The sequence below is a fragment of the Brassica oleracea genome, chromosome C6, assembly GCF_000695525.1.
Source record: "Brassica oleracea var. oleracea cultivar TO1000 chromosome C6, BOL, whole genome shotgun sequence".
Classification (NCBI taxonomy): Eukaryota; Viridiplantae; Streptophyta; class Magnoliopsida; order Brassicales; family Brassicaceae; genus Brassica; species Brassica oleracea.
This window is the reverse complement of record NC_027753.1, coordinates 39796564-39822476: the sequence shown is the minus strand read 5'-3', so window position 1 is coordinate 39822476 and position 25913 is coordinate 39796564. Positions and strand designations below refer to the sequence as shown.

The 25913-nt window shown below is 39.8% G+C and overlaps 7 protein-coding genes across 9 annotated transcripts; 4 read left to right on the top strand and 3 right to left on the bottom strand.

The window, feature by feature from the left end:
* Window positions 1–5929: 5929 nt before the first annotated feature.
* Window positions 5930–7343, top strand: LOC106300614 (glyoxylate/hydroxypyruvate reductase A HPR2). Its single transcript, XM_013736794.1, has 2 exons — window positions 5930–6399; window positions 6636–7343. The coding sequence occupies exons 1-2, from the start codon at window positions 5977–5979 to the stop codon at window positions 7152–7154; spliced, it is 942 nt and encodes a 313-aa protein (XP_013592248.1). The 5' UTR covers window positions 5930–5976; the 3' UTR covers window positions 7155–7343.
* A 140-nt stretch (window positions 7344–7483) lies between these two features.
* On the bottom strand, window positions 7484–9175 carry LOC106300616 (mitochondrial arginine transporter BAC2). The gene is made up of 2 exons (XM_013736795.1): window positions 8555–9175; window positions 7484–8379 (listed from the first exon to the last, which is right to left on the bottom strand). Exons 1-2 carry the CDS (start codon window positions 8789–8791, stop codon window positions 7678–7680), a joined length of 939 nt encoding a protein of 312 aa, XP_013592249.1. The 5' UTR covers window positions 8792–9175; the 3' UTR covers window positions 7484–7677.
* Window positions 9176–10142: 967 nt separating this feature from the next.
* Window positions 10143–12075, top strand: LOC106299949 (methyltransferase-like protein 22). The gene is made up of 8 exons (XM_013735975.1): window positions 10143–10700; window positions 10775–10857; window positions 10936–11029; window positions 11103–11153; window positions 11227–11371; window positions 11461–11599; window positions 11672–11780; window positions 11866–12075. Exons 1-8 carry the CDS (start codon window positions 10508–10510, stop codon window positions 11991–11993), a joined length of 942 nt encoding a protein of 313 aa, XP_013591429.1. The 5' UTR covers window positions 10143–10507; the 3' UTR covers window positions 11994–12075.
* A 228-nt stretch (window positions 12076–12303) lies between these two features.
* LOC106299951 (dnaJ protein ERDJ2A-like) lies at window positions 12304–14818 on the top strand. Of its 2 annotated transcripts, none has more exons than XR_001261928.1 (8): window positions 12304–12392; window positions 12468–12588; window positions 12696–12778; window positions 12850–13067; window positions 13146–13323; window positions 13408–13527; window positions 13779–14015; window positions 14160–14818. XR_001261928.1 is itself a non-coding variant. In XM_013735977.1 (8 exons), the coding sequence occupies exons 4-8, from the start codon at window positions 12859–12861 to the stop codon at window positions 13985–13987; spliced, it is 645 nt and encodes a 214-aa protein (XP_013591431.1). In that variant the 5' UTR covers window positions 12304–12392; window positions 12468–12588; window positions 12696–12778; window positions 12850–12858; the 3' UTR covers window positions 13988–14001. The 2 variants fall into 2 exon arrangements, 1 of the variants encoding a protein (XP_013591431.1); XM_013735977.1 differs by lacking the exon at window positions 14160–14818 and having other exon boundaries at window positions 13779–13838; window positions 13910–14001.
* A 288-nt stretch (window positions 14819–15106) lies between these two features.
* On the top strand, window positions 15107–20720 carry LOC106299946 (regulator of telomere elongation helicase 1-like). Its single transcript, XM_013735972.1, has 21 exons — window positions 15107–15588; window positions 15676–15881; window positions 15962–16101; window positions 16170–16251; window positions 16369–16516; window positions 16623–16767; window positions 16857–17140; window positions 17263–17308; window positions 17432–17573; window positions 17638–17792; window positions 17938–18029; window positions 18114–18206; window positions 18294–18362; window positions 18470–18556; window positions 18786–18839; window positions 18909–19039; window positions 19174–19231; window positions 19306–19414; window positions 19749–20128; window positions 20202–20347; window positions 20448–20720. The coding sequence occupies exons 1-21, from the start codon at window positions 15487–15489 to the stop codon at window positions 20524–20526; spliced, it is 2748 nt and encodes a 915-aa protein (XP_013591426.1). The 5' UTR covers window positions 15107–15486; the 3' UTR covers window positions 20527–20720.
* On the bottom strand, window positions 20565–21948 carry LOC106299950 (transcription repressor OFP14). Its single transcript, XM_013735976.1, has 2 exons — window positions 21614–21948; window positions 20565–21520 (listed from the first exon to the last, which is right to left on the bottom strand). The coding sequence occupies exon 2, from the start codon at window positions 21507–21509 to the stop codon at window positions 20652–20654; it is 858 nt and encodes a 285-aa protein (XP_013591430.1). The 5' UTR covers window positions 21510–21520; window positions 21614–21948; the 3' UTR covers window positions 20565–20651.
* Window positions 21949–22570: 622 nt separating this feature from the next.
* Window positions 22571–25784, bottom strand: LOC106299947 (chaperone protein DnaJ). Of its 2 annotated transcripts, XM_013735974.1 has the most exons (12): window positions 25370–25784; window positions 25223–25291; window positions 25027–25122; window positions 24813–24937; window positions 24388–24583; window positions 24106–24281; window positions 23859–23988; window positions 23613–23773; window positions 23409–23503; window positions 23155–23266; window positions 22931–23012; window positions 22571–22853 (listed from the first exon to the last, which is right to left on the bottom strand). In XM_013735974.1, exons 1-11 carry the CDS (start codon window positions 25664–25666, stop codon window positions 22967–22969), a joined length of 1503 nt encoding a protein of 500 aa, XP_013591428.1. In that variant the 5' UTR covers window positions 25667–25784; the 3' UTR covers window positions 22571–22853; window positions 22931–22966. The 2 variants fall into 2 exon arrangements, with proteins under 2 accessions (XP_013591428.1, XP_013591427.1); XM_013735973.1 differs by having other exon boundaries at window positions 22656–23012.
* Window positions 25785–25913: the final 129 nt, after the last annotated feature.

Here is a 25913-nt window from a genome sequence, read left to right as displayed (position 1 = left end):
CCTAAACCCTAAACCCTAAACCCTAAACCCTAAACCCTAATAATCTCAAATACCCCTTTAATCTCAAATACCCCTCATCTCAAATACCCTTTTAATCTCAAATGCCCCCCTCATCTCAAATGCCCCTCTTAATCTCAAATACCCATAATCTCAAATACCCTTAATCTCAAATACCCTTTTATATAAAATACCCCTTAGTTTCATATACCACTAATCTCAAATGCTCCCCTAATCTCAAATACCCTTGATTCCAAATACCATTTAAATCTCAAATACCTTTTAATCTCAAATATATACCCATTAATCTCAAATACTCTTAATTTCAAATATCCTTTAACCTCAAATAATTCTTAATCTCAGATACCCTATGATCTCTAGAAACTCACTTCTCCATACCCGTTTTTGTTTTGCGAATGTAATACTTTGACAGATAACGTGCGCTCGAAACCAGCAAATCCTATGCAAAATCCTATGATTCAAAGCAATTCAAGATATATGGGTCTAGTGGGCTTGTGATTTACGGCCTAGACATTCAAGTCTAGATTTCAATCGAATTACGTATAATTCATTAATAAGTTACGGTTTAACCTTTTCTTTACCTGAGACTTATGAAATATTTTCATCTTCTGTCTTAAGCTTCTCATCTTGCTTTTCTTTCTCGATCTCCTTCTTCTTCCCAGCCAATACGAAAAACGTGTATTTCAGGATCAGCATTTGCGCACGTATTCCTGTGTTGGGATTGTTATTTCAACAAGATTCAAAAAAAGTAATCGTTGACAGAAGACAAGAACAAAAAATAATCGTTAACTAAAATAAATCCTTTCAACAGAGACATTTAAATTTGTAATCTTTATGGAACAAAACAAAATCCATATATATAAGTCTACGAAGAGGTAAAAGTAAGTATAAAACTAAGCGAACTTTGATTACGTTTAGTTTATCAGTGATACGCAAAAGTTTTAGATCTGAGAGTACCTCTTTCCATGGCGGATTCTGCTTAAGCGAGCAAGAGAGACTCAGAGATTGGGAGATAAAAGGAGACGAGTGTGTGAATTGGATGAATAGGAACCGTTGGGTGGAATGGAATTTCGTCGTTCCAAGTCCCTTGTAACACAAGTATCCCCTGCAAAAGTTACATCAACACAACAAAAGAGAGTTTTACTTGATTCTTCTAGCCACAAATTCACTAAAAAAATTTCAATTAACCCCAAAAGAATCTACGGAAGTGAAGTGAAATTGCAAGAGCAAAAACACTTGAAAATCACAACTTTCTCAACACCCAAAACCCTAATTGAGATTAGAAAACAATCGAGAAGGTATTTCCACAGGAACCCAGAAATAGACAAAACCGTACCGAAATCTGAGGACTTTCACTCATACCGCCGCAGATAAACACCACCTGGGGATCGTCGGAGAACCGCGCGGTGAACGTAACCTGTTTCTTGAAATTACGGCTTGACGTCCTTGTGTTCTTCTGGGGATCGTCGGAGAACCGCGGTGAACGTAACCTGTTCTTGTAAGAAGGATCTGTTTTTGAGGAACGACCATCACCATACTTGGAGAAACTCCGCCGTTTCTTGAAATTAGGGTTTGCGTCCTTGTGTTCTTCTGGGAATCGCCATGTAGATAGATCGAGGTTTCTAGGTAAAATCACGGTTTTTGAATTTGAGAGGTTGGAGAAACGAAGAATAGTAGAGTGATTAAAGAAGTTGGCCATTGTTAAATTTTGGAGAAGATCACCGCGATTTAGTAGTAACATGCTTGTTTATAAAGAAAGTCCACGTGTCAATATTTTGTTTTTTGCTTTTTTGGTAAAAAAGAAATTCAACAGATGTTACCGTTGAGATGTAAAAAGGAGAAAAAAAAAAACAAAATTTCTTTTGCAGAAGCCTGACAATCTGGTGGTCTATGATGCCATTCCTGTTCAACCAGGAAACTATGCTTTTGACTTTGGTGGTCACTTTGACCGACCAATTGAAACTTTTGAGGAGGATCTGAAGCCAATCATTCGGGATTGTAGCATTCAGCCTTGTTCTTTGTTTCCGGATGAACAAATTGGGTGTGGTGTGCAAAATGAAAACTCTGTGAATATGAAAACTTCCAAGAATAATGTTTTTCTTTTGTGGCTGATACTCGTTCCAAGAATAATGTTTTTTAGACCAAAAAAAGCTTTGAAAGATGCCAAATCGGAAGCATTTTTCATACTAGCAATTCCTCAACAACGTACGTACAAACAAACACATGCATTGCAATAATATAGTAGGCTTTCTTTGAAAAATTATAGTTGTATCAGCCATAGATTGAATGAAACCATCAGCTAAGAAGACAGAGGTGAAATTCTGGATCCATCTTCCAAAGGCTTATTGTATAACATATATGATAACAATTACTGAAACAATATATATCATCTGAAGGTAGGGAATCAGAGGTATTTGAAGTGATGTACAAGCAACAGAGGCTGGAAGCCGTGGCTGAGACCAGCTTCCCATATTTGGTCCAAATCTGAGACAAGAATGGATGCATTCTCATCCTTACAAGGTGTGCAATATGCCAGCCACTCTAGTTGCACTCATCGCCTTTTTCGGTAACCAGTTCTGCATATGTGTTTTATTTAGTTAGTGAGGATCTTCTACAAAAAAAAAACTTTTAATTGGATTGGATAGCTTTGTGTACTTACGTCACATGAGTGGATATTCACAGATGTCCCTTAAAATTAAACAAAAACTGTGGATGTGATATAAATTGTTATCAAATCTTTATTATTAAAATCATTATTTGTCATATATATATTAGTCATATTTGGTAATTCCGTAACTTTTATTTAATGAAAGAAAAGAAAATAGTAATTATACACTTTAATTAATTTTATGATTAGTTTAATGAAAAGTATAATATATACTTAATTGGACAACATATTTTCTAAGGATTCTGAATTTCATTATGGTGATGACACGTGCCTACACTTAAAGGTTGTAATGTTTCTCAATTAATATATAAGAGATAGATCGAGTAGGCTCTTTAGACGGACTCATAAAACTCTGATAATTACAACTGCAATTTATTTTGCTCGAGAAGTAGGGGTGGTGGGCATTTCGGTTCAATTACAGTTTCGGTATGGGTTCTGTTTGGTTTGGGTTATTTGGGTCTAAGAAAACTTGAAACAAAGTCAATCCAAATTAATTTGGTTTGGTTTATTTTTGGTTTGGTTCGATTTTAGTTCGGTTTTGTTTGTGTTCAGTTCAGTTTTAGTTCAATTTGGTTCGGTTTAATTTGGTTTTGTTTGTATTTTCCAATTCAACCGATTTGATTTTTTAGTTTTATTCTAGTTCAATTACAAAAAATATGATTTATTAAAACTAGGCCTGGACGTTCGGGTACCCGTTGGCATTCGGGTCGGGTTTTTCGGATTTTCGGATTTTCGGGTTTACGCTTCTAGGTCCCATACTAAAATTTTATTAGTACGGGTCGGGTTTGGATAATAACACTTCGGGTTCGGTTCAAAATTGTATTGCATCATAAAACCCATAAAGTAATCATATATCGTACGGATTCGGGTTATATCGGTTCGATTCGGATATAACCAAAGTAAAAAACAAATTTTTTGAAGTAAAACATAAAGAAAAACATCTAAATTAAATAAAAATTAATCTATCACATATAAAATTGATAAAATAACAATAAAATGTTAAATCAAGCATGAAAACAGACATCATTTGTAAACAATATGTATTGCCTTATAGAGAGTAGACTTTTTATTTCAATGAGCCAATTATAAAATACATATTTATAACTAATTGTGTACTTAAAGCATTTATTAGAATTTTAGTATTTATTATTATATATAATATTACCACAAATATTAAATTTAATAATTGGAATACTTATATATATTTCAAAATATTTATATTGACTATTAATTTCGGATTTTTCGGGTTACCCGTTCGGGTTCGGTTAATAACACTTCGGGTTCGGATATTTTTTGTACCACCCTAAAAGACCCGTTCGGGTATTTTTACGTTTCGGGTCGGATAACGGGTCGGGTTTTTCGGTTCGGGTTCGGTTCGGATTTCGAGTTCCGGATTTTATGCCCAGGCCTAATTAAAACATAAACAGATCATCATTATTTTCTTCATATTTAAACATAGAACTAAACATCTTCAATCCAAGTGGCCATTTTACAATCATTTTTTTTACCGTTAGAGTTCTTTTACATGTACATGGCTGTACACGTGTCAGCCACTGATATGCATAGGAACATACTAGGACATGCAAAATCCTTTGTCCGACGAGCTTCTCACATCGGGTCTATCCTTTTATAGCTAGGAAGAGGAATTGGTTAGTCAGAGTGTACCCAAGGAAAGGTGAGATCTGGGCTATACATAAGAAGTGTGACAGCACCGAAGATGATCTTGATATTGTAGAAGTGGTGGAAAGTTACAGGTCAAAGAAGGAGAACATAAAGGTGATGGCTTTGACTCCTAAAGGCTTCACTTCTGTATACACAAGGAAGCATGGGTCAGATGCGGGTTGTTTAGAGATTCCAAAGGCGGAAATGAGAAGGTTTTCTCATCAGATTCCAGCCTTCAAACAGGAAGCATTTCAAAATACACATATCTTCCAAGTTACAAATTCAGCAAAGATGGAAACAAAAGGGTAAACTTTGATTATGGAAAAAATATTGATTACAAAAGAAAAGAAAAGAGTAAGGTTTAAGTTACTGCAGGCAGCAGTTAAGATGGAATGTAGACGGTTTATGTTTGAGACAGCCTTTGTATTTTAGGAAAGAGATTTTCTACTAAGGCTTGTGTTTGGAGATTTCTTGGAGACTTTTAGAACTCTTTATGAAATGTTTCCTTTCTATTACTTTTTTTTATTCTTGGATGATACAAATGGTGCTAAGCACCCCTATTTATACAAGTGAATGAGCAAACTCTAACATATTCTAGATTTCTCTAAATTATTATCTTATTTCAAAATATCTAACATTAATTATTGTACTCCGTAACTTTCTCTCTTCTTCTCCATAATTGTAGATAATTCTTCTTCCTTGTGCTCTACTTTTGGACTCTTAATATGGATCATGATTTTTTGGGTTTTGGACTAATGGAGGAAAAAACCAACAGCAGGTATGAGACAAACCATTCATGGACATCGTATGATGCACAAGTTTCCTCGTGCCTCTATCAAATTAACAAACCGATAGATCGAAAACGCGGTTTAAGCTAGTCAATCAATTTTCGCCTAATGTCAGGTCTTTCTTGCACAAACCCTTGTTATTCACGTGATACTGGTTCAACTTTCAGGTTCCAAGTGATAGAGATCATCAGACTATATATCTTTAAACAGAATGCATGTTTACTCCACAAATAAATAGATAAAGGGGTTAGGTTGAAATAAACCTTTTTTGAATTGTACATTATCTCCAGCATCAAACTTTTGTACCAGGCTCGTGCTCAACACTTTGAAGATTTTTGATGACAACTCACACTAGGTGTCATCACTCTTATGGAGATATTGTTACCTATATTATAAGTATCTGATAATTAAGTTTTGTAAGAAAAAAACAACCATCTCTCTATCCTTTGCAATCATTCTATTGTCCAACACATTTTTTGCTACATCAAGAGCATCATACTCGACTGAAACCAAAAGAACCCGGTAGCATATGATTAATTAGGGAGTTGATGATTATATAGCGGAAGTTGAATACAATCGTCAAAAGGGGAATGTGCTACATAGAGTGCGTTATTTTTAAGTTGCATGAATTTCAGACGTGCAATCTTGTCCGTCCATAAGTTTGAGATGTTTCTTGCATGTGATCAAATGAAAATGGGCTATTTCTGTTATGGGCTCCATTTTTATCTCTATGTAGCTTCACTTTCTATCTTAGGAGGGCCCAACACACATTATCGTCTAAGCTTATACCATCATCTACTCTACTTGGCAAACTTTTTTGCTTTCCAGAAAGTAGAAAGTATGGAATCAATCGGAGTCCTTATGATGTGCCCTATGTCCTCCTACCTCGAGAACGAGCTTCAGAAGCGCTTCAACCTTATTCGCTTTTGGAATTTCCAGGAGAAATCCGTCTTTCTGGAAACCCATCGGAACTCAATCGGCGCCGTCGTTGGAAACGCTTCTACAGGCGCTGACGCTGAGCTCATCAATGATCTCCCCAAGCTTGAGATCATCTCCAGCTTCAGCGTCGGCATCGATAAGATCGATTTGGGGAAATGCAAGGAAAAAGGGATCCGAGTCACCAACACTCCGGACGTTCTCACCGAAGACGTGGCAGATGTCGCGATTAGCCTAATACTGACTCTCCTCCGACGCTTATGTGAGTGCGATCGCTATGTGAGGAGCGGTAAATGGAAGTATGGAGATTTTCAACTCACTACTAAGGTGTCTCTCTCTCTACTCTTCACTTATACTGACTGACCTGAAGAGCACCTACTACTTGCATTTTAGAATACATAGATACCAATCGCATGACTATTAGGTCTAAACTAGACTTTAATTTTTCTCTTCTTATTTGTTTTGTGATTGACACAGTCGCTTGTTTCAACAATTAGAAAGTATCACAGTCGCATGTGCACATTTGTGATCTATGTCAACATTCTTTTTTCTTGTTGATTCAGTTTAGTGGCAAATCACTAGGCATCCTCGGTCTAGGTAGAATTGGGACTGCCATCGCCAAGAGGGCTGAAGCCTTTAGCTGCCCAGTCAGTTACTACTCTAGAAGAGTGAAGCCTGATTTAGGCTACAAGTATTATCCAACGGTGGTTGAGCTTGCTCAAAACTCAGACATCCTCGTCGTGGCCTGCCCATTGACTGACGAAACCAGACACATTGTGAATCGGAATGTCATGGATGCATTAGGAGCAAAGGGTGTGCTGATAAACATAGGGCGTGGGCCACATGTTGATGAGCAAGAGCTAGTAAATGCTCTAACAGAAGGCCGCCTAGGTGGGGCTGCGCTGGACGTGTTTGAGCAGGAGCCACACGTGCCCGAGGAGCTCTTTGGGCTTCAAAATGTGGTTTTGCTTCCCCACGTTGGGAGTGGCACTGTAGAGACAGAGAATGCCATGGCAGATCTTGTGGTGGCTAACTTGGAAGCGCACTTTGCTGGGGAATCACTTCTGACTCCGGTGGTCTGAGAGTAAATGGCTTCTTCTATTATATGTCGATAAACTAGTGATGGAAAGTGTCAATTTCTCTTCCATACAAGTTGCATTGTCGTATATAAGGTATGGATTTAGTAACTAAAACACTACTACTCTCTGTTTCAAGTCTGTTTGTCTGTCTTTTCGCCAAAGTATTGGAGTAGCATACAAGTGTGAGGTGTATGACCATATGTCAAAATCCCATCCGGTTACCTAAGAAACTACTCATGGACTAGAGTAAAATGTAGCAGTATCTGGGTAGATTACTGTCACTCAAGTAGGACTCCACCTTTGACGCCTTAGAGAAACAAACTTTTGTTAAGGTAACCAAATTTCATTTCATCTGTTTTCTTTGTGTTTTAGGATCGGTTTTCCAACTTCTCTATGGCACAGAGAAGTTGGAGCAACAACTATTTATCACAGACGGACTTTCTACTTAAAGTGAGTCAGATTTGTATGACCATGCAATCCAAATCCTAACTCAAATTTTCTGTGCTAACAATATTATTAACTACATTCACTCTTTATGAATCTTCAAGGCGTCTTCTTTTGGCTTTTTACTCAAATCTCTTGTGACAACATCAGCGGACGTCAATTGAGTGAATAAACACCTCAAGGCAACCTCATAAGCAGCAAAAATGGCACCATTAACAACAAAGGCCCTGGCAACTGCAGTCCCGAGGCCACGCCAGAGAACCCCATAGCCTTCCTGTGCGATGCTTTTACGAAAACAATCAGCAATGCCCTCGTAAGCCCCATGACCTCCTTGTTGAAGCCTGGTCTTGACGACATCAAGAGGATAGCAAATGACCCAACTGGACACACCAGCCAGGCCACCTGCGACCAGCATGGTCCTAAGAGTTTCTTCTCCACTCTTCCTGCAGCCGGGATGAAGCATTTCTCGTACGTACTCGTAAGTCCAGAAGTAAAACCCGTGAGCTGGAGCATCTCTGAGAACAGTTATGGTGAGGCCTTTGTAAATCCCCTTTAGCCCTTCTCTCCTAAGGATGGTCTTAGCCAAGCTGATGGGACCGCTGTTGCTCTGCTGCAGCTGAAGACGAATCTTGATGAGCTCGACGGGGCTAAGCAAGAGGCTCTGCACAGCGCCAGTGCCAACCCCACCAAGAGCAACGCCTCTGTAGGAAGAAGGCTCTTCCATGGGAACAGAGGAATCAAAGGAGCGAGAGAGTATTGCATATATCTGGAATACCATAGCATTCTGTGACATGATCACAAGAAGAAGAAGACAACGATGAGTAAATCACATGTGCACAAAAGAATATGCGAGTGGAATCAATGCTTTTCTTTTAATAAAAAAAAGTTATGATGAGAGGATGGATGGGATATTCATGAGACGATGTGATACAAAAAAGGTGAATCTAAGAAAGAAGAACCTGAAAGGTGACGGAGGCCAAGGGTGCAGCCATGCCTCTGTAGAGTGAGGAGGGACCCTCCACGGCGAGCATCCGGCGGAGAATGGTGAAGGCAGATCCGGATTTGGAGCTCTGTTGCTGACGAATTCTCAGCGTGTCCAAGGGATAGCCGGAAATGATACCGGCAACGCCTCCGAATCCACCGGCGACGAACTCCCTTCCCCAGCTGCTCGCCATAAACTCCGGCCAGAAATCCATGTCGATATCTTTCTTCTTCGAATTAGTATTCTTTTAAGAAAAAAAAGGTTTATCTTTATTTGTAAAGATTCAATGCCTTTAACCTGCCCGAGGGATTTGATTGTGTACGTCTACAACTTTCCGAGTAAAAAGCGGATTGGGATTTTGTCCTTTTTTGGCGATGAGAAACGTGAAACAAGAGCTCTCATAGTTTTCAGTCGAAGAAGGAAGATAAAAGATTGAGAGAGGGCACCGTCCTTTTCGTATGATCTCACCCAACCCACTCCCGCCACCTTTACATCTCTCTTCCTGCCTTTCCTCTGTTTATTATTTTTCTTTCTTTCGCATGTTCAATTATTAATTAAAAAAGAAAAATGTATTATACTTTGATGATAGGCTAAACAATCATGGTTCCAATTAAATTTACTCAAACTAAATCCACCTAAATTCACACTCCACTTCTTTTATGAGTTGTCCACCGGCGGAAGAATTTTTTTTTTTTTTTGTCATCTGGTAGATTAATATGTAAACTAAAAATGTCAATTACACCTATGTTTTATGTAGATTCAAAAGAAATGCCACGCAATCCCCTATCATCACATCATTATCTTTTATTATAAATAAATAAAGACAACAAAAAAGGAGAAACGTGGAGTAGTACCTCTCTTTTAGTTTATCTTTTCTCATTTACGTAGGGACACAGATCACAATAATAAGAAGAAAGCGAAAGCAGTCGAATTGAGAGATGTCTTGAAGGCTAGAAGCTCTTTTAAAAAACTTTTAGACTAGAAACTACAAACAAGCAGAGCTAAAGCACAAGTGTCCTGGGAACTTCTAATCTTCCTTCTGGCCAGATCAATCCAACGTACTATGCCAGATCTATCTTTCCCTTAAAATTTTGTATAATGATTAGAGAAACATTGATTCTGCGTGTGTATTCTGAAATGCGGACATAGTTTGGATTCTGGAACAAGACACGAAGATTCTGATCTATACAATGCATTTTGAGATTTGGCTATATAAAGCAATGGATGTAAGTATGCAGAACTGAAATTCAGAACAAGAAATAACACTTGAATTAACACCAATGGTAATCTTTCTTTTTAGTTTACTAGCTTTGGCTCTTTCAACGGCTTCGCCTTTCTTCCCTAATTAGTGGATACCACCAAAAACTACGACCAAATTACCCAAAGCATTGATCCATCCCTAAATCTAAACAGGCCACCTACCTTTGCGTTGACGACGTGCTTCTGTTAGGTAGGGGTTAGGGCGATCAAATGACATTAGCCATTTTATGGGCCCAATGCCTAATTGGGATCCAAAATGTTGGTTCAATAAAAGAGATCACATGTTATAACTATAATCAAATGTGTCTAAGAATCGTTGGTTTTTAGTAACACATACTCCTCCTCTAAAGTAATTCAACTAAATAATCAAATACTTGAAGATGAGTCGTCGAACAGCGTCGTGGCAGCCCAACGTCCCAGATTTTGATGAGGTCGCGGCTCGCGTAGATGCTCTCACACGAAACTGATCTTTCTTCTTCAGTTACCATTCGTGTCTGTGTATCTGAATGATTTCTTTGTAAACCGAAAGTGATGATTCAAAAAAAGCTTAGTTTTATTTTATTTAAAAAAAAAAAAAGAAGTTAAAAATACCCCCAGCGATCCCTAGATCTGCACGAAGAACCCTAACAATTGACGAATTCAACTAGTTTTTTTCTCGAGCATAAGATCGATGGAGGATTCAGAGATTGATCATGTGATGAGCGAGATTCATCTGGGTTGCCCACCCGCCACTATCGGACCCTTTCTTTCCCACTTCACCTTCTCTTCTTATCCACTACTCGATTCCTCCAATGATCAGTCGATGACTATTAGTGTTGATAAAGATGGTGACCTTCTTCTTCCTAGGCGGCGGCGAAGAACCAGTAAGGAAGCCTCTCCTTCTCACTTCACTTGTCATCATCCATCTGCATTTCCTTTCCTAACTTTGGGTGAACAGGCCCAACCTCTCACTCTCATGGGTCGTTTACTGTCACCATTCAGCATTCTATCACATCAACTCTCCCTGATGTTGGTCTGCAGGCAAGTTCCTCTCTCTCTTTGCTTTTTTCTTTTCCCCTATGCTTTCTCTGCTTATCGCTTCCACCACTCCCTCTTCAGGTCTGGAAATCAGAACTCGTCTTATCAGATTTTGTATTGCATAACATGTCTCTACTCAATGGCCTTGTGTGCCTTGAACTCGGTGCTGGAACAGGTTTTCTCTACTTTTACCTTTTTCCACACTCTATATTATTTACACCCAAATGCATCTTCTTATCATTTTCCAGGGCTGCTCGGTATATTGCTTGCACGGGTGGCCAAGGCTGTTTTCCTTACTGGTGCACCTTCTTCACATCCTTCCTCTCTAACTATACCTGTCCTATATCTCACCCACCTTCTCTTGTACCATAGACCACGGAGACCAAATTCTTGGCAACTGTCTTCGGAACATGGAATTGAATTCTTCCCTCTTTCACCCTCAAGCTATTGTAAATGTTCGTGACCTCAACTGGATGAGCGAATGGCCTGTTGAAGTTACCCATGCTGATCCAAAACCGTAATGAATCATATTCTTCTCCTCTTTTCTTCATATTTTTTTTATGTTAATATACTTGTGATCCATAAGCTGCGCCTGTGTTCGTTCAGGTTTTGTTGGAGCTTGCAGGACTTTGAACAAGTCAAAAGTGCTAGCTTCATTTTTGCAGCAGATGTGATCTACAGCGATGATCTAACCATCGCCTTGTTCAGCATGTTAAAGAGAGTCATGTCCTTGGGTTGTGACAAGGTAACTATATAACTAATTGGATACTTTTAAAAGCAACCAACCACATTTACATATATAAATGTTAATTGGCAGGTACTATATCTGGGTTTGGAGAAAAGATACAACTTCAGCCTAGACGATCTCAACGTTGTTGCCAATGGCTACGCATGCTTCAGAAGATATATCAAAGAAGACGCCCTTTGTAAGATATGCTGCCTACCTGTATGCTTCTTAGAATGAATGTTAATGAAGTTTAGAGATGGTTCAATTAAGTGGGTATGGAACAGGCGACCATTCTGACAAGAAGAGTAGTTTTGTGGGCAAGCGCATTGACCTCAAACAAATCCCTCAGTACACCAAGGGCTACGAGAGAGGAGAAGATGTCGAGCTTTGGGAGATCAGATATGTACGTTAACACTCTAATGAAGGAAGGATCCATCATTTCATTTGCTTGTAACAACAACAGTTCAGAAAGAGGTAGCAAAATGGCATTACATTTAGTTAACATCTATAATGTATAAGGAAGAAAAACAAAACAGAAAAACCACTATACTAGGAACATTCAAAAGATACAGTACTTGCTAGAAATCGTCATCATCGAAAGGAAGAACTAAATAGAGAGAATTGTAGGCACCACCTTAAGTGGGATTCTCTGACGTCAGCTGCCTCACCATATGCTTTGTCAGTGTCCGTCCATCTTAGTAGTTTCCTCCGCTTGTTCTTTTGAGACGGGAAGTACAACTTCTTCATCTTCCAAAACCTGCAACTAGGGGAAGAGTAAAATATAAACATAAATTAAAGGATGTACAAGTTGGTAAGGGAACTTGCATTGGATGATCATAAGAATTTTGTAACACTCTTTTTTATCTACCTTCTTATTTTGTAACAGACTCAAGTTTTTGACCCATTCAGTATACTTGGATTGGAACCTGGAGTTTCAGATTCCGATATAAAGAAAGCTTATAGAAGGCTGTCCATCCAATACCATCCTGATAAAAATCCAGATCAAGGTCCAAATGCTTTCTTCTCTTCTAGTTGATACTTCCTCCCTTTTTTTTAATTATTACGGCTGCACCTCACAGTTTTCTTTTGTGTGCGTGTGTTTTGAACTCCGCAGAGGCCAACAAATATTTTTGTGGAGTCCATTTCTAAAGCATACCAGGCTTTGACTGACCCAGTATCCCGTGAAAACTTTGAAAAGTATGGTCCATCTGCACTTTCCTGCGACTGGGTCAAGCCTATTGAAACTAAAGTATTGTAATGTTATATAGGGCTTTCAAATGGGCATTGCTCTTCCTCAATTTCTCCTTGACATAGATGGAGCATCCGGTGGCATATTATTGCTCTGGATAGTCGGTGTTTGTATCCTCTTGCCCCTTGTGATTACTGTTATATATCTCTCGAGGTCATCCAAGTATACCGGGAACTATGTCATGCATCAAACTCTTTCCGCATATTATTATCTTACGAAACCTTCGTTGGCCCCAAGGTATTTGACTCATACACATATACTTTCGAATGTGTTTCCGTATTTTGTATAAAATGTTCGAAAATCTTCATTGTTCAGCAAAGTTATGGACGTTTTTACCAAGGCAGCTGAGTACATGGAGATCCCAGTTCGCAGAACAGATGATGAACCTCTGCAGAAGCTCTTTATATCTGTCAGGTGTGAGCTAAGTTTGGACCCCAAGAACGTGAAGCAAGAGCAAGCTAAGTTTTGGAAGCAGCATCCTGCCATAGTGAAGGTGATTGATCTCTTATAGTATTAAGCAACTGTAACCCTAAATATTGATTTAACTGAAATACTCACTTTTCATTTTTGTGTACAGACGGAGCTGTTGATACAGGCCCAGTTGACTCGTGAATCAGCAGCCTTGTCTCCAGCCCTGCAGGGTGATTTCAGACGTGTTCTAGAGCTTGCACCTCGCCTCCTCGAAGAGTTACTAAAGGTCCATACTCTATTTAAATAGTTAATTGTCTGATAAGTCAATGACCTGAAATTCATATCCCTTGTTTGAGAAGAGATCATTTTTCCTTCAGCCAAGCGAATATCTATGTTAAGCGATGCCCTTCTGGGAGCATAGCTCATTCAATCGTTTATTGGATTATCTTCCTCTTGTAGATATTGATATGATTTTTTTATTACATTGTTAAGATAGTATTATACTTAACCACTCCATTATAATATTGTTTCCTGCAGATGGCGGTTCTACCACGAACTGCCCAAGGGCATGGATGGCTGAGACCTGCAGTCGGAGTAGTTGAGCTATCTCAATGGCTTATTAGAGTTGTTGTTGTTGAGGGAAAATAACTAAAATTTCAGAATTGCAGGCTGTTCCCCTTAGTGCAAGGAAGTCTTCTGGAGTCAGAAGGAATTTCACCTTTCTTGCAGCTCGCTCATTTCAGTGATGCTGTCGTTAAAAAGATAGCGCGGAAGGTATATTAAATACTATAAAATTTGTCTAGTCAATAGTAGTGTCGCTTTACTTAAATGTGAAACACTAGCGCGACCGTTTTGAGTTTGATCGTTCACTGTGTTTTTTCATCTTGTTAAGCATGCCATCGTTTCTCTTATTTTCAGAAGGTCAAATCATTCCAAGAGCTTCAAGAAATGAGCTTGGAAGACCGTTCTGAACTGCTCACCCAGGTAGCGGGTTTGTCGGCAACTGCTGTTGAGGACATTGAGAAGGTACTAGAGATGATGCCGTCTCTGACAATAGACATAACATGTGAAACAGAAGGCGAAGAGGGTATCCAAGAGGGTGACATTGTTACTCTTCAACGACCCAATGGGCTCATAGGCGCTCTTCCTCACGCACCCTACTTCCCCTTCTACAAGGAGGAAAACTATTGGATTCTGCTTGCGGATGCAGTGTCGAACAACGTGTGGTTCTCTCATGGACGAAGGTGGAGCCATAACGGCTGCATCGAAAACCATCAGCGAGACAATGGAAGGTTCAGGAGCAGGTTTTAAGGAAACAAACGATGCGGTGAGAGAAGCGGTTGAGAAGGTTAAAGGTGGGTCAAGACTGGTAATGGGTAAACTCCAAGCACCCGCAGAGGGTACGTGCAACTTGACTTGCTTCTGCATGTGCGACTCATGGATAGGGTGTGACGAGAAGACATCGCTGAAAGTCAAGGTCCTGAAAAGAACTCGGGCTGGGACACGGGGAATGGTTTCAGAGGAGGGTGCGATTGCAGAAGAAGGTATGGAGGAGGAAGACGAGACTGAAGAGGAGGAATACAATGATTATGCGAGTGAGTATAGCGAAGATGAAGATGAGGATGAGAAGAAGAAGGCGAATGGGACAGTTAAGAAGAAAGAGTCGAGCTCTGAAGAGTCTGGATCGGAGAAAGAATGAAAAAAGTTATACTGATCCAAATACAAACGTTTAAGCATCAGATCTTGAACTCGGCAAAGCAGGCTTACACAGTGATGATACATACTGGAAAGACTTTGGCGAGTTTCCTAGTCTATTTTTCATAGTTTTGACACTCTAATTGGCTGGCTCCTCTAGTATCTTCAGTTTTGCTCAAAATCAGCTAGGGGAAAGAACGTAGCTCTGAACTTAGTTGTCATGATAGTTAACAAAATAAAATAGACTTGGTGGTGGGAGGGAGGAGGGAGGATTCGGAACCAAAGCTGAGCTGAGTTCATCACTGCATTTGTAAAGTTATTAACTATAGGCTTAATACACAACACCAGAGTTGAGCGATTAAAAAAAAAACACTCAAGAAAAGAGAAGTTAGGTTAATGGGCCTTAAAAGCAAATTAATGGGTTAAGAATAGGCTATTACGGTGAGGTTGAAAGGGTGGGTGGGTCAATCCGGAAGCCCTAAACGGCGGGAAAATCAGAAAAGAGCAGCAGCGTCTTCTCCATTTCAGGAGATTTTCGAAAGAAAGAAAGATGGCAGTCTACAGCATAAGAGGCATCAATGTCGAGTTTCCATTCGAGACCTACCCTTGTCAGATCATTTACATGGACAAAGTTATCGAGTCTCTCCAAAACGTACTTGAGTTGCCCCTCTCCTTTGAATCGCACTTTTGTTTGATTTATCTATTCTCGCCTTGTGATTGTTTTATTTCGCTGCTGCAGAAATGTAACGCGCTTCTGGAGAGTCCAACTGGAACTGGGAAAACTCTTTGTCTTCTGTGTGCCACCTTAGCCTGGAGAAAGAAGAGCCTGGGCAAGGATCATCGGAACAACGGGCAAGGAGGAGCTTTTCCTACCATAGTTTATGCGTCTCGGACTCATAGTCAGCTCCGTCAAGTTATTAACGAACTTAGAAGATGTAGCTATAGGTCTCCCACCTTTGCCAATTTATTTCTTTTTATAATCAAATCATGTCCTGTTCTAATTTCTTTTTCTGTGTCTCGATAAGGCCTAAGATGGTGGTGCTAGGATCACGTGAGCAGTTATGCGTTAATGAGGAAGTGAGTTCACTCCGAGGAAAGGCACTCACTAATGCTTGTCACTACCTTTGCCAAAAGCACCAATGTAACCATTTCAATCGGCTTCCAGGTACTCACTCTTCCTTCTTCCACTCTGCTCTAGAATTACTTGCATCCAACTAGGTGAATCTGTTGTAGAATATTTGAAGAATAACCCTGATATTGGTGACGAACCTGTTGACATTGAGGATTTGGTCAATATTGGAAAAGATTCTGGACCGTAAGTGCCTGCCTCTGTTTTGCTTCTTCAACATATATATATATATATATATATATTTGTTTCTCCTTCCTTGTCTTATGTTTCTGGTTTCTTCCAAAATATGTATGTATTCTGCAGGTGCCCATATTATCTCACAAGAGAGGTTCACAAGGATGTGGACATCTTATTTGCACCTTACAACTACTTGATCAGCAATGCGTATCGAAAGTATTTGAAGGTCAACTGGAATAGTAGCATCCTGATTTTTGATGAAGCTCACAATCTTGTAAGCCAAATATTCTTCTGTGTTCACCTTCAACTCTCGTTTCTTTTTCTACTCTCTATTTTCTTCCAATTTCTTAAACACTCAGCTATCTGTAAAATATGCGCAGGAAAGTTTATGCGCAGACTCAGCTTCATTTGACCTTCCTTCTGCGCTTTTATCGGCTTGCATTTCTGAAGCACAAGAATGTGTACGACTTGCGTCAGCAAGAAATGACGAGTCCGCGAACCCTGAGAATTTTGCTTTACTTAAAGGTTAGACGTGGGGCTTTGACTGTGCGTACAATTACAATGGAAGGAGATTGACATGTTTGTCCTCATCTATGCGTTGTTTTCTCTTGCAGGACTTCTTCTAAAGCTCCAGGAACTGATTTCTCAAGTCCCAATTCCGGAAAAGAATGAGGGGTTTACCAAGCCTGGGCCGTACATATATGAAATGCTTAAAAGCCTTAACATCACTCACGAAACTGCTCCTCAACTTATTGGTACAATCGAGGAGGCTGCAGTGCTCCTGGATGAGGAGAAACAACGAACAGCGACCAGTGCTGGAAGCAAATTAGGAATCATTGTTGACATGCTTAAACTGATATTTAGGGAAAATGGAAGTAACCATGCAGATGCTTATCGTGTAAGTTTTTTAGCAAACTTCTTTATATTCCATTTTGGATTTTATAAGCGTTCGCTTGCACTGTTTCTTTTACAGAAACTCCCCCACATTTACTCATATCTTTTACTTTCATTCTTTGTTAGGTTCATGTACAGGAGCTTGAGCAGAATTCTACTGATGTCATCAAAGGTTTTAGTAAATTGAAAGAATAAATAACCATTTTGTTATCTGCTTTCCCTATGGAGACAGTGTGTTTTTTTTTTACAAATCAATCAGATAATCACCACCTCGTACCAAAAATATATTGTCTAGGCAAGGCATCAAGAACGCTTAGCTGGTGGTGTTTCAATCCTGGGGTTACCATGCAGGACATAGCAAAAAAAGGTGTTGGGTCTATCATTTTAACATCGGGAACCTTGTCTCCCATGGATTCATTGGCTCAAGAACTAGAATTGTGAGTACTAGTCTTCTCTATCTGCTTTTTCTCCCAGCTTTTAGTGAATACATATTTTCCGCAGAGAGTTTCCTGTTCGATTGGAAAATCCCCATGTTATATCCTCAAATCAGCTATGGGCTGGAGTTGTTAGTACTGGTCCATTAGGGTGTGTTCTTAATTCTTGCTACAGCAATCGTGATGTACCAGAGTACAAACAAGAACTTGGGAATGTTATTGGTCAGTGGTTTGTTATTTGGTTTTTCATTTTGAGTGTATCATTCTAGATATCTGATGTGTGAGCCATGATCTAGAATCTGGGGAGCTCGTCTGACTACTCTATACTTTAGTTATCAATCGATTATTATATGTTTCTGCTCTGCAGTGGACTTTTCACAAGTCGTGCCGGATGGACTGCTTGTATTTTTCCCTTCCTATAACCTTATGGACCGCTGCATTGCATTTTGGAAAGATGGGGTATGGCCGCTGTAAATTTTTCTCTTTTAGTATGAAGATTGTATTACTTTTTAACTTGAAACCTACTGGTTCTTCATCATTCAGAGTCACAGAATGACAATATGGGAAAGAATCTGCGAACTGAAGAAACCTGTCATTGAACCTAAAGATTCGTCCCTCTTTCCTGCAGCAATGCAGGTGAGCAATAGATGCTTCCGATCTACCTTCTTCTATTTCTAAAAAGTAGAGTATGAACGTAATCTAGCCTTGTATTTTTCATGGTAGGACTTTTCAGAAAAAGTGCAAGACAGATCAATTTCCGGTGCGGTATTTTTTGCCGTTTGTCGTGGAAAAGTATGTTTTCTTCAACCTGTATGAAAATGTGCTTCTCTTTCATGAATGATTTGTCTTTATCCCGTGTAGCGTCTTTTCAGTAGTGCTAGTCTCTGCTGTGTTTTCAGGTCAGTGAAGGACTGGATTTCGCTGACAGCGCTGGCAGAGCTGTTGTCATTACTGGGTTACCTTATGCCAGGGTGACTGATCCAAAGGTTTGCTCACTGTTTTGTTTAGGAAATAGATTTAGGCTCATTAGCTAAATTGGTATCAAAACCCAGCAAACGGCTTGCTGTGTATCAGAGCTTCTTTCTCATAATTTTAGTCTTCACTTTTATTCAGACTGGCACTGAGAGGTCATTTAGTTGTATGATCCTGCTGCACAGCTTTTAATTTTTTTTTGCTGCTACTTGCTCTGGCGTTAATAACCCATTTGTAAAACAGGTTAAACTGAAACGAGAGTTTCTGGGTGAACAATCAGGACTTGCAAATGTCAAGGTAAGTTCAACATTTACTCCGTTTTCGACTCATCAAGGTAATGATGTCTCTTACATTTTCTTTTTTTAGTTTCGAAGATCAACTAGTCTATCTGGAAGCATGTGGTACAGTCAAGAAGCTGCACGGGCTGTGAATCAGGCAATTGGACGTGTAATCCGCCATCGCCATGACTATGGAGCTATCATTTTCTGTGATGAGAGGTTTTGCTCATGGTCTCTTTTTCGGATGATATTATCTTTTTAAACTTTACTCGCCATTGTATTCTTCAGATAGACTAGAAACAGTGCTAAAGATGTGTTCTATTCCGGTTTTGTACATTGGCAATTGTTGACAGATTTGAACAACGGTCCCAGCAGTCCAAGATATCCGTTTGGATACGGCCGCATGTCAAGGTATATGTTTCTGCTCCGTCTATCTTCTGTGTTTCATGGAGTGTAAGTTTTCTGGTTACACCGGTGTTTTGCAGTGCTACTCCTCTAGATATGGAGAGGTCATTTCTGACCTTGCTCGGTTTTTCCAGACTGAAAGATCAAATATTCCTGCAAGGATTGTGACAGAACAAGAACACAATATAGGTATTGCATCTTGCAGCCACACGGTTACTTTCATTGGGCATTTTTTTCTAATATCTTAGACTGTCCTTCGATTATGGGGGAATGATACACAAATGCTTATCTTGTATCCACAAGAGCACCGTGATATAGTTTCCTATTTTCAAGTATGTGTTTGATATCGAATGTTAGCCACATCTTTTCCGTTACAGTTTCAGCATTATTACAAAATGAGTCAACCAAGAATGCTCCTTCCAATCTGTGATTCATTTTATTTCATTCTCGTGGCATGAAAAGACATTTTCCTTCTGCACATGGTTAAAAGGGGAATAGAAACTAACTTCAACACTCTTTGCAGGTAATAGCTATGTGAAGGACGTTGGGCTTGTACGAAATGATGGAAATTTTGTTAAATGGAAAGGCCTGACCATCCTAAAACGTAAGGGCAAGATGCCTCGCATTGTAAAGGGTGACGTTATGCAGGCTTGTTCTGCAAGGAAGATTAGATTAGTGGATCTAAGTGACGAGGAGACTCAGGTAGAGAAGAGATGTGAAGTAGTTGATCTAGATTGCGACAACTGTGAGAAGGAGATTTGTGAAACAGAAACGTTTACGTCGAGCGACACGATGGGGCTAATAAAAAAGCGAAAGGTTCCAGAGAGTCAGGGAAGTGCGTCACTGTCGAAAGAAGAAGGGGGTGATAACAAGCAAGCAAGTGCATCTGCATTTTTTAGTCAAGTGAGAACCCACCACATTCATCTTTTTCATGTTTAGTCTGTGGATAATTTGGAACTGGTGATCTTTACTCTAGGTCAAAGAAAAGCTCAACGGAGAAGAATGTAACAAGTTTGTTGGATACATGCATGGATTGAAGAAGAAAGAGCTTAAATTTGCAAACGTGATGCAGTCCATTGTACAACTGTTGTCTGGGACAGAGAGAGATCATCTTCTCATGGGGTAATTAAAAACTATAATAATTAATTAATAATAGTGTCTTGTGTGTGTGTGTTACTGCCTCATCTAATATGTATCTCTCTCTGTCTTGTTTTAAAAACAGATTCAAGGACTTTGTGCCGGTAAAACATCGTCCTGCGTATGAGCAGTGCATCAAAATGAGAAAGAGAGAAGCGTTTTGATCATTCAGTCTTTGCTAAAATTGTAAACTCTGAGAAGAACAAAAGTAATTATTATTTTGTTTTGTTCAGTTGATGGAACGTTTTGAATTACAACAAAGAAAAACTTAAAAAAAAAAAAGCATGAGTTAGTTGCGAAAGGCGTCGCTGGAGGCCATCCTCTTCCTAAGCCTCTCCCTGGCGGCGCGAGTACTGAGCGACCTGACGAGGCCTTTCCTGGTGATGTTCTTCTCCTTGTCACGGAGAGAGATGATGAGATCTACGAATGCGCTGAGTATGAACTTGTGCGATTTCTTGTTGTTGAGATCGAGATAGCAGAAGAGAAGCTCTTCCATCAAGTCCCAGTCCACCTCGCTCCCTCCTAACTTGGACTCCATCATCGACACCATCGACCTCTTGAAATCCTCCTGGGGCTCTTCAGTGTACCTCAGCACCGCAATGCACTTCTCAGGTAGCACCAAGCTGGATGATTTGGACCTCGACGAAGGTCCCTCCTCCGATGTGGTATACATGCTGGCCCTACCCTCCGATGATCCAGGCGGTGGAGATAGTCTCTCTGTCCTAGGCAGTTTGGGGGAGTCGCAGACGGCCGGTCCCCATGTCCTCTCGAATCTGTGACTATAGTCATCAGTGTCGTCTTCATCTGAGGAGGAGGACTGTTGTTCCCTTTTCCCCTTGCTTTTGTCATCCTCCTCCCCCTTCTCATCTCTGATGCAGAGGGATTTGAAGTTTTCCTCAAGGAAACGGTCTATGTCGGACAAGGTGGCGGCGTGACCGGGATCCTGGTTAACGTGGTCGTCGTTGAATCTGGTCTTGCTGGGGCGTCGTCTGTGTTTGAAGGAGAAGGAGAGCTTCTTGGGATGCTTACAGCCAGCAAGCACCCACTTCTTGGATGATGAGAACGAGTTCGACACTTGCAGCTTCCCTGTCTCTTTTTTTATCTTTGACAGGTAACCATGCAACGATTTCTGCAATGGGTTTGGCATATCCTTTTCCTCTATACAAAAACAAATGATTTCTGTCAAGTTACAAAAGATGATGATATGACTAATCGATGATAAAAGATTATATTCGCTGAGAGATTTCTTACCACTTCTGGAGATTTGAACAAAAAAGATGACCTCCCCAGATATAGGATTAGGGAACTGCTCTCTAATCTGAAACTGTTCAACGCTGCTTTACGTTCAAGGTAATGTCATTAATGGGAAGTTATTCTTCTTGGATTTGTTGTTATTGTGCATGTTCCCATAAGTTTCCAGATTCCGCATTCAAGTCATAGTTGAATAGTAGTACTTGCTTTCTTTTGCTAGTGAAACTAATAATGGCGCTTTTAATTAAATGTAACCTTGACGAAATAAAAAAGAACAGCCGTTGTTGATTTGCGTAGCCCAACCCAGATTCTGAGGCCGAAGACGCATAAGCCCACTATTTGAACATATCAAATAAATAAAATTAACAGGTTTAAATACATAAAAAAAATCATAATATCTATTAAATACGATTATACTAATATTTTATTGTTTTTGAATAATGATCACCAGCGATAACAATATAAATTGTACAAAAATCGATTCGGTCTATCTACTGCAAAAGCTAAAAACTATAAGAGCAATTTCAGGAAAAAAAGTTATGAAAGAGAATAAGATTGCATCTCATTTGAAATATTAAGAAACCTCTTTTGAAATTCTATGTACGTTTTGGCTTAAAATGATCAAATATATCTAAATAATTAAATTTTAATTATTTAATGATGTGGTATAAAAAATATTATTGTTCTGAAGGTGAAAACCCCAAACTGAAAAACTCATGAATGAGATTTGCTCTTAGACTCAAAGTTAGAAATGGCAAGGGCTGGAAAACGAATGTGCACAAAAGTTTGAGATGGTATTAAATGTCCCAATCTGCTTAGATCTCAACTTCAAATTGGTAAATGCGAGAGAGAATAAATAATACGAGAAGTTTGCAATCCCGCACAAATTCTCTCGACCCCCTCCCTTCAACCCCCTGCATCAGTTTAATCACTGTTGACTCTATCAAAAACCAATAATTGACAATTAACTCCCTCAAGACGACTCCCCCTCCACCCTTTTTTCACAATTCACTGGCTATTTTAGTAGGTACAAGATCAGAACGGTGCAGAATAAAAATTACAGTTCTCTGATTTTTTTTTTTGTTTTACCAAAAACACAAAACTAAGTCGAAATACCGGTTGTATTTGTACTAATAAAAGGAGTGGGGTAGTAAGAGCAGAATCGCTCTTCTTCTCACGCATCAAATCATAATGACTTGGTAATTAACATCCACCAAACTGAAAAAGAATAGAGGGCTTTCTGCAAAAAGACCCTCACATCAACAAATGAAACAATCAACATTTCCACAGTGGTACCATGAGTGCAGCCGAGAATACCTTTTAAAGCAGGTCATGTTAGTTGAACATGGATCTCTAGAGGTTATCTCTCAGCCATTTCAGGGCTCCATTTGCGACCGATCTACAGCAACAACAAAAATGTTTGGTGAGAAGATGACAACATGTGCTTTAGATAAAACAAGTCAACAAAAAGCTGGGCAATTCACTATATAGTTTTATAAAGAAGCGAAATCAAGGGCCCAATCTTTTCTTATTTGATTTACCCTGCAAAATCTTTGATGTTCTTCCACAAGTCGTTTTCTTGCTCCGGTTCTTGGCTTTTCTCCCTAACTTCATCCGTCCTGTTTTCTGAGCTAATAGGTGCACTGTTTAGAGCTGCAAAAACAAAAGGCGGCATACAGTAAGTAGATCCATCAATTTGTATGTATATAAAAATAGTCTCACATCGATGCTATACAAGAATACCCATCAATGCTGACTTAAGATTTTCCTGAGTTCAAGAAATTTGGCAGCTTACTAGTGGATTGCTGAGGCTTAGCACGAGTTCGCAGCCGGTTGCTAGACGTATCACTCAGAGAAGCAAGTTCCTCCAGTAACTCCCGTTCTCCAGCACTGTTCGTAAAATCCAGTAAACCAATCGTAAAAGACAGGGCATTAGAAGACTCATAAACCTTTGTCTGGTTAGTTGAACTAGCATAAAGGCAAGTTTAGAAGGTAAAACCTTATTTGATTTGGTATAGTAACTTTGACTGTAAACAAGTGGTCACCGCGGATAGATGGTCTATTCAGTTTTGGTGCTCCTTTCTTTGCCAGGACCAGCACATCACCAGGTTGAGTACCCGGAGGTATCTGCAGTTCAGTGTCTCCTTCTACTGTTTTCACCTAAAAAGATGTCTTGGGTTAAATCATAAGATGAATGAGGATATCAACACGTCTGCAGGGTGTACTTATTGGAAGTCCATATCACCTTAACAACCGCACCCAGTATAGCATCAAGGTAAGTGATGGAAAGAGTAGATAAGAGGTTTATGCCATCCCTTTTAATCCCACGGACATCTTCAACATCAAGATATACATACAAATCTCCTGGAGGTCCACTAATGGAAGCAAACAAAAAAAAAAACAGTAACGAAAATCAGAACCATGAAGATTGCAATTACAGAAAGAAAGATTTTGTAACCGGTAATAGACAAGGGATAATTTTCGCTACATACCCTCTGGGACCAGAATCACCTTCCCCGGCAACTCTAAGGATGCTACCTGCGGTAACACCTGGAGGAATTTTGACCTTGATGCTTTTTTTAATACGCACACGTCCTTCTCCAGAGCATTTCCGGCAATTTTCCGAAATGATCTCACCATCTCCACCACAGTTTGGACATACAGAAACCTATGATGAAAGAGAAAGGTGTTAATAAGCTCAGCTTTGTGGAGGTAGGGGAACAGATGAAACTTGGACATCACACTGGAACACAAGGACAAGAGAGAGAAAGGACCTGTGAAAACAAGCCGAATGGGGTTTGCTCAGTTCTCATAACTTGACCCCGGCCACCACAAGTGGAGCATATTCTCATCTTAGACCCAGGTTTTGCACCGGTGCCAGCACAAGCTTCGCATGTCTCCAGATGCGTAAGATCAAATTCTTTCTCAGATCCAAAAATAGCCTCCGACAGTTGTAAGGTGATGTCATAGCTAAAAGGCAACGGAAGCAAAAAAAAAAATGTATTTTGATCAGTTTTGGGAGTTTTTAAAGCTAATGCAGGTTAAGAAAAAAAGTAAAAAAAAAAAGGAATGGACATGCAGACGCAACCCTCGACTGCATAACGATTGTAGTAGCTAATTTCAGGACAATGAAGTTAGGAGAGGTAATAATTGAATAGGTGTGTTATTAAAGAAAAGAGCAGAAGAGAAAAGTACTCACCGTAAATCATCACCTTTGGAGACCCTGGAGCGGCGAGAAGTTGTTCCAAAGTCAGCTTGGTCCATCCCGGGAAATCCGCCCATACTCGCACCAAAGAATGTCTCGAAGAGGTCAAAGGGATTTGTCTGGTTTTGGATAAATAAGATCCAAATACAAGAAGAGGGGTTTTAAACAAACAATTAGTGAATAGAGTTTAAGATAGAGAAAATGTTACCGTGTAAGTAGCGGAAGGTCCTCCTCCTACAGAACTCTTAAGACCGGCTTCACCATATTGATCATAGAGTGCTCTCTTTTGATCATCTGATAGCACCTGACAGTAATGTAGTTCAGTAAACACAAGGCAGGCAGAAAATCAAAAATGAAAATGAAGAATTATTAGGTATGATGAAGAGAGGAGAGGGCATACATACCTCATAGGCAGCACTGATTTCCTTGAACTTGTCGGTTGCGCCAGGTTCCTTGTTCACATCGGGATGATACTACAATAGATAGATTATTCGATTAGGTCAGCTCAAGCTCAAGCTCAAGCTCAATTAAAAATGAATGAGTTAAGGTACCTGACGGGCGAGGCGGCGATAGGCAGATTTAATCTCCTTGATGTTGGCAGATTTACGCACACCCAGAGTAGCGTAGTAGTCTCCCGAAGCAGCACACACCACCACTACGGAACGCCGCCCCCGATAGATTCCCCTTCTTCGATAAGGTGAAGAGGAAACGGATAAGAAGCTCCTCTTGTGATTGGTACCGCCTACTGAGAAACTTAACGACGACGAAGAAGAGAGGGACGGGGGACCATCGCCGGAGAAGCAGAGAGAAGAGGGGATGAGAGAGGGCGAACCCAGGGCTGCTGCCATTTTTGAACGAACGAGATTGATTCTCAAGCCAAGGAGTGGAAGCGGAGAAGCTTAGCAACGATGCTGGTCATTTTTTTTTTTGATGGATTTTTCAATTCTGGATTCTCTCTCTGATTTGCCTGCCTACGAGAGGGTTTTCTTTTTTTCTTTTTTTTTTTTTTTTTTTTTTTTTTTTTTGTGGTGCCAACCTCGCTCACGTGGATTTTGCTTCTTCTTTTTTTTTCTTAAACAATTTATTAGTTACAAA

Bases quoted from the DNA above. Each gene is read 5' to 3' on its own strand.
- LOC106300614 (XM_013736794.1), top strand. From the start codon at position 5,977: ATGGAATCAATCGGAGTCCTTATGATGTGCCCTATGTCCTCCTACCTC. The intron at 6,400-6,635 runs GTGTCTCTCTCT...TTGTTGATTCAG, and splicing joins ATTTTCAACTCACTACTAAG to TTTAGTGGCAAATCACTAGG.
- LOC106299947 (XM_013735974.1), bottom strand. From the start codon at position 25,666: ATGGCAGCAGCCCTGGGTTCGCCCTCTCTCATCCCCTCTTCTCTCTGC. The intron at 24,282-24,387 runs GTCCTTTCTCTC...CTTTCATCATAG, and splicing joins CATTCGGCTTGTTTTCACAG to GTTTCTGTATGTCCAAACTG. The intron at 23,267-23,408 runs GTAAGCTGCCAA...TTGTTTTTGCAG, and splicing joins TAAGCCTCAGCAATCCACTA to CTCTAAACAGTGCACCTATT.
- LOC106300616 (XM_013736795.1), bottom strand. From the start codon at position 8,791: ATGGATTTCTGGCCGGAGTTTATGGCGAGCAGCTGGGGAAGGGAGTTC. The intron at 8,380-8,554 runs GTTCTTCTTTCT...ATCATGTCACAG, and splicing joins TGGCCTCCGTCACCTTTCAG to AATGCTATGGTATTCCAGAT.
- LOC106299950 (XM_013735976.1), bottom strand. From the start codon at position 21,509: ATGCCAAACCCATTGCAGAAATCGTTGCATGGTTACCTGTCAAAGATA.
- LOC106299951 (XM_013735977.1), top strand. From the start codon at position 12,859: ATGGGCATTGCTCTTCCTCAATTTCTCCTTGACATAGATGGAGCATCC. The intron at 13,068-13,145 runs GTATTTGACTCA...TTCATTGTTCAG, and splicing joins AAACCTTCGTTGGCCCCAAG to CAAAGTTATGGACGTTTTTA. The intron at 13,528-13,778 runs GTCCATACTCTA...TGTTTCCTGCAG, and splicing joins TCCTCGAAGAGTTACTAAAG to ATGGCGGTTCTACCACGAAC.
- LOC106299949 (XM_013735975.1), top strand. From the start codon at position 10,508: ATGGAGGATTCAGAGATTGATCATGTGATGAGCGAGATTCATCTGGGT. The intron at 10,701-10,774 runs GTAAGGAAGCCT...TTGGGTGAACAG, and splicing joins TAGGCGGCGGCGAAGAACCA to GCCCAACCTCTCACTCTCAT. The intron at 11,781-11,865 runs GTAAGATATGCT...GGTATGGAACAG, and splicing joins TATCAAAGAAGACGCCCTTT to GCGACCATTCTGACAAGAAG.
- LOC106299946 (XM_013735972.1), top strand. From the start codon at position 15,487: ATGGCAGTCTACAGCATAAGAGGCATCAATGTCGAGTTTCCATTCGAG. The intron at 17,793-17,937 runs GTCAGTGGTTTG...TCTGCTCTGCAG, and splicing joins AGAACTTGGGAATGTTATTG to TGGACTTTTCACAAGTCGTG. The intron at 18,840-18,908 runs GTAAGTTCAACA...TTCTTTTTTTAG, and splicing joins CAGGACTTGCAAATGTCAAG to TTTCGAAGATCAACTAGTCT.